The sequence below is a fragment of the Scleropages formosus genome, chromosome 6 (genome assembly GCF_900964775.1).
Source record: "Scleropages formosus chromosome 6, fSclFor1.1, whole genome shotgun sequence".
In the NCBI taxonomy this organism is placed as follows: Eukaryota; Metazoa; Chordata; class Actinopteri; order Osteoglossiformes; family Osteoglossidae; genus Scleropages; species Scleropages formosus.
Genome location: NC_041811.1, coordinates 6823583 through 6829582, shown reverse-complemented (window position 1 = coordinate 6829582; position 6000 = coordinate 6823583). Strand labels below are relative to the sequence as shown.

The following is a 6000-nucleotide window of genomic DNA, read 5'->3' as shown; positions in this document are numbered from 1 at the left end:
AAATTGGGCACAGCAAACATGGAATGAGGTTTTAAAAAAAAAAAAAAAAAAATCAAACTTAGGGATATGGCAAGAGGTCCTGGGGGTAACTGGACTAATGGAAGACCACTGTTCATTACGTGCTGCGTTCTCAGCTGAGCGCCCGAGCCAGATGTCTGGGCACCCTGTAGGGCCCAGCCTTCTACATGCACATTTTCAGATCTGGGAATGTATGACGTCTTCAGTCAGGGGCATTTCACGGTCCAAATCCTGGATTCCCCTAAGGTTTACTATCCCATGACCTCTGACATATTGGTCCATCGACCCCTGGAAGACGAACCCTTTCTGTGAGCCACTGAGAATATGTGCTTGCCAGGCCCTCCAAAACCCCGGCCATCTCTGACAGGGAGGGAAGAAGAGGAAAAAAAAGTAAAAAAAAAAAAAAAAAAAAAAACCACCACCACACACTTTCGCAAGGACAACTTGTTCATGCAGGGGTAGCTACTGGGAGAAAGGCAAAAATTTTAGTAATGTACAGGACAATGACATTTTAAACCCAACAACAAAAAAGACCAGCTACAAGTGTGTGCGCTTGTAAAAACAGCCAAGTGGAACACACACAACAAATTCAGTTTACCTGCTCAATCGGTAAACCATGACTCAACCAATCACAGTAGGGGGATGGAGGAAGGGGCGGAGCCACTTTGACCAACAAATAGCACACATGAAATCCTAAATTCATACATATCCGAATGTCAGGAGGAAACTTTTGCAATCATCTTCAGGCAGTGTTGTCTCTGTATTTTTGCTGTTTTTTTAAAAAAGTGCTTGATGATTGTAAGGGTGTTAACTGGTTTTTGTTGAACTGCTCTGTTTTTGTCTGATTGCCCATGTGTCTGTATCTGCACGCACATTTAGCAGAGCAGCATTTTGTGTGTGTGTGTGTGTGTGTGTGTGTGTGTGTGTGTGCGCGCGCGCCCATGCGAGTGCATCTCAGCACCAGTGCTCAGTAGCTGTCCAGCGTGCCGTCATAGAAGAGGCCCTGCACATCCAACATGGCTGCCAGCTCCAGAATGTGCTTCTGCAGCAGGTTGCTCTCCACTGTGTCCTGCTTAGGCAGCTGTGGGTACGACTCCGGAAAGCTCCGTGACTCCTGCTGAGGACAAGAACAGTGTCAGCCTGGGAAGTCACACACTGCATGATGGGAAACACCCCATCTCTGCCCAGAACCCTATAAAACCACAGCACCCCTAGTATACTTTCTCCACTGAGAAATAGCTTTCAATAGAACCTTATAATAAAAGAACAGAAGATGCAATCAACTTAGTATATAGATCAAGTCGGCAGCTTGGGTGTTCAGAACTACTTGGGAAAATAAACTGGGGGAAAAAAGGAAGCGTACACCGAAACAGTTTTATTTCTCGGAACACGATGGTCGCGTTTCGGCAGGATCACAGTCACACTGATGAAGCCATTCTGCCTAAATGCATCTGTTGTGTTAAGAAAAACAGAACTATTCTGTAAGCTCAATTGTGCTCTTCCATTCTTCCTAATTTAAAAAAAAAAAAAGAAAAAAAAAAAAAAAAAGAAAAACTGGGATCACAGCCAGGAAGTCTCAATGTTGGTTGATGGCAACAAAGCTACGTTACCCGGAAGAGCTTGTGCATCCTGAGCGTGGCTGAGCAGAACACGAAACGGATGAGCAACAGCCTCAGGAACTCATCCCCATAGAACTGCAGGAAGGCCTGGTCTGCGGAGAGAGAAGGGAGCTCACTAGAAAACCTTGCATACCATTAGTGACCAAAGAGCCGACATGGTCAAGACGGATACAAAATATCTTAGAACTGCTTTGGTGTAGCTGTCTAAATTCAACTTCATCATTCTTCTTGATGGAAACGTTGCTCTCCAGCATCTTATTGTAATTACTGTAAAATCTCAGTTACAATGCACACCCATGATCTCAAGTCTTGTCAATGTAAAAATCTAAACACCAATGCATAATGTGTGTTTTACTTCAAGGTCAGCCAGCTAAATTGGGCTCAGTAACACTAACAAATATTCCACTGAAAGTACTTCCTGTACAATGTTTTGTTTTTATTTTTGTAAATATCAATTATAAATATTAATTTATAAATGTATTTTTCAAATGTTCATTGTTATATGATTGTTTGAATACAATCACGCTATAAATATGATACTAAAAGTGTTGTTTCTGACCTGCCGCCATGCTGCGGTAATATGATGTTCATGTGGTAAATGACTTGCTGTCGTCTCCGGCCAAACCATAGCCTGAAAACAACTCTGGAAAACTTTATCCTATGTATACTGCACACCAAGACTTCAAATACATTTCTGGGTAAAAAATACGCAAGATTCCCCCCCCCCCCCCACCTAGAGCATCACATTTCCACGCGCATTGCTGCCTGCCTGACATTTCTGCATGGATGTCTGATCACCACCTCCAACTCAATCTCTCCAAAACATAGATCCTACACCTCCTAAGTGGCCTCTCTTCCTGTCATAACCTCTCGACCAAACTGGACAAATCACTCATTTTGGCCTACCTCCTTGGCTAAGAATCTGGGAGTGATGATTGACTCAAGTCTATCTTTCTCTCAGGACACCAAAGGCACAACCAGACCTGCAGATATATCCTGCATAATATCCGCAGGATCTGTCCTTACCTCACTACCGACTTTGCCTAACTACTTGTCCAGGCCATGGTGACATCCCATCTGGACTACTGCAACTCTCTTTTGTCTGGCCTTCCTGCTACTGCCATCAAACCCCTACAGCTGATACAGAATGCTGCTGACCAAGTTGTGTTTGACTTGCCAAAGTGTTCCCATGTATATGTCCTCTACTTGTTTCTCTACACTGGCTTCCTATAGCTGTCCGAATCAAATTTAAGACCCTGGTTATTGCCTACAAATGCATCAATAGAACTGCTCCCAGCCGTCTAAAAGACTTGATCAACTGCCACACCCCAAGCAAACCGCTATGCTCTTCTACATCTGCCTGCTTGGTGGTCCCATGTATGAAAAGTAAACCACAGAGGTTCTTGGTTCTGGCTCCATTGTGGTGAAATGACCTCCCCCTCTCACTCAGAACTGCTGAAACTCTTTCCACATTTAAAAAGAGTCTGAAAACTCCCCTCTTCCAGACTCACTTCGCCCATGATCTTGTAAGCTCATATAAGGTGTAAATGTTCATCCACCATAAATTTATGAGCATGCCCAGATAAGCCTTTACACAGCTACTCCTGTAATGCACGTACATTTTTATGTATCTCAAAGTAAAAAAAAAAAAAAGAAAGTAGGAAGGTGATCAGGAATCGTCGATATTCTGAGTTTTATGCAGCTGCTGGTGCGATGAACATTGGTGCATATAGTGGAAAGAAACTAACTGTACTTAAGAATCACATGTCTGCAGCTATGTCTCTTTCTCCTAATGTAATGCACAAACTATTTTCTATGAGATGTACATCGCTTTGGAGAAAAGCATCTGCTAAATGAATATAAAAATGTAAATTTCACAGTAATCAGATCATGACTGTGGAGAAAAGCATCTGCTAAATGAATATAAAAATGTAAATTTCACAGTAATCAGATCATGACTGTCTCAGTTTACATTTATTCATTAGCAGACGCTTTTGTCCAAAGCGGCATACATCTCAGCAAAAGTACAAATTTATGCATTATACTAAAAGAGAGAGACACAGCTGCAGACATGTCACTCAAGTAAACCTAATTTGCCTACCACTTACTGCACCAAAGTTCATCAACCAAGTAGGTGCATGAAACACAGGATAGACAAATCCTGATACCCTCCTACTGTATTTTTTTTTTTTAAGATACACAAGCAAGCTTGAATGTAGACAGAGTTTCCGCAGTTCTGAGTGAGAGGAGAAGGTCGTTCCACCACAACGGAGCCAGAACCGAGAACCTCCGTGCTTTACCTTTCGTGTGCGGAACCACCAAGTGAGCAGAAGTAGACGACGGAAGGGGTCTAGTTGGGGTGTAGCAGTTGATCAAGACTTGTAAATAGCTGGGAGTGGTTCTATTGAGGCATTTGTAGACAATAACCAGGGTCTTGAATTTGATTTGGGCAGCTATAGGAAGCCAGTGCAGAGAAATGAGAAGAGGAGATACGTGGGAACACTTTGGAAAATCAAACAACTCGTGCAGCAGCATTCTGTATCACCTGCAGAGATTTGATGGCAGTAGCAGGAAGGCCAACCAGGAGAGAGTTGGAGTAGTCCAGATGGGAAGTCACCATGGCCTGGACAAGTAGCTGGGCAGAGTCAATTGTGAGGTAGGGACAGATCTTACGAAGATTGTAAACAGTAAACAAACCCTCTTTTGTCTGTTACTACAAAATCTCTTGTTACAATACCCTGATTTTATTTATATCTTGGAAGATACTACAGGTTTTTTTTTTTTTTTTTAAGGCTGCTCTAATTATGGTTCTCCGTATGAGCTGTTAAAGGAAAATAAAAGAAATTGACATGAAGAAAAGCTGAGAACATCATGACCTGAAAAACTGCAGGGTGCGTTGCGACTTACAGTGTTAAGTTACTTAATTGTGATTTAATCATATATAACCGCCTGGGTAAAACGAAGTGAAAGGCAATGTGTAACCCTTTAGACAGTGTGGCCCCGTTAGACCTGTGACGGCCAACCCCCCCATTACCTATGGCACGTGAGCGGGTGAGCATCTGGCCGATGTCGCGATATGCCTTGCGCAGGAGCTCCTGGCCTTTCTCCCACATGCCCTGCCGCAAGCTGCTCAGGCCACACACGTACAAGAAGGCCATCAGTGGGCTGTACAAGAAGAGTGTGAACAGGCTGCCACGCTGCGACTGGTCTGGGGGGAAACGGGGGGAGAGCAGAATGACACATAGGAACTTTACATCGAACACATGCCATGATGTGGACAAAGCAGCAAAGTGAGGGACACAGAGTGGCAGGATGAGGAAAACAACTTTACCAGCAAAAGAAACACTTGTGAGCCTTGTGTGCACAGGTGCACGACAGGTAGGTCAATACTATTATCCAGTAGGCACTGTTTCCATGGCAAAAGTGGAATTGTGAGACAACAAATTGCACACCGGCTCTTCCACATAAAAATTCAGAGATACAAATATTTCCCAGTTTATTTTTACTTGCATTCCTTACACTTCTACTTCTCTAATTTCTCTTTTTAGTGGCCATGACATGACCTGTGTTTAACTACCACATCAATAGATGGCAGCAAAACGCACCAAAACAGAATAGGAGTATGAGATCAGAATTAATTCACATATATTAGGATTTATTCAGTCCAGTTCAATTTCATTTATTTATTTACACAGTGACATGGAGCACTGCACAAAGGATCAGAGGCATAATACAAATAAAAGGTTGGCTATACATTAAATTACTACAATATCAATTATTAAAACTTTAAGTACTGGCCACAAAGGAACGGAACAAAAACCCCCAACTGAAAGGCAAGGGAGGGATAAAGAAACCTCTGGGGTCCAGAGGCTGTCCACCCTTCCTGGGTCATTTATGCTTTTAGCAGACACTTTTCTCCAATGCACACAGCAGCTGACAGATTGCTTAGATACAAAGCACTGCTTCTTTGGTGTGGATATAGCCAATGCCATACCACACATATTCCAGGAGCTCTCTAGTGAAGTGATATGAATAGGGAAATATGCAGATAATAAATGTCCGATGGTGATGGACAAACTTAATTCAACTCAATTGCATAGTGTTTACAGCTTGTGTCTTGTGATTCCGAGTTTCAGTGATCAATAGCAACATGAGGAAGGTTGCACATGTTCACGGGATGAACTAATGGGTATTAAATATGAGTTTCTGGACACAATACTTTATTCTAAGCTACTCTGAATTACTTTCAAATTTAATGTAGCTCAAACTTTTTTATATACAGTATATTTCTTAAAATTGTTAAACTACATCTACTGATCAGACACTTTTGGGGATATCACAGCTGACGGGGACTAAAGTGGAA

General features: G+C 42.5%; 1 protein-coding gene across 6 annotated transcripts in view; it reads right to left on the bottom strand.

The window, feature by feature from the left end:
- Positions 1 to 530: 530 nt before the first annotated feature.
- Positions 531 to 6000, bottom strand: part of LOC108922659 (protein SCAI) — a 36141-nt gene continuing 30671 nt past the window's right edge. For 4 of the 6 annotated variants that reach the window (XM_018732918.2, XM_018732922.2, XM_018732920.2 and 1 more), the window contains exons 15-17: positions 4672 to 4845; positions 1629 to 1729; positions 531 to 1135 (exon numbers count right to left, since the gene is read on the bottom strand). In XM_018732918.2, the coding sequence (XP_018588434.1) occupies positions 986 to 1135; positions 1629 to 1729; positions 4672 to 4845 (425 nt within the window). In that variant the 3' untranslated portion in view covers positions 531 to 985. Of the gene's footprint in view, positions 1136 to 1628; positions 1730 to 4671; positions 4846 to 6000 lie in introns of those variants that run through there. The other 2 variants (XM_018732921.2, XM_018732923.2) reach the window with 2 other exon arrangements.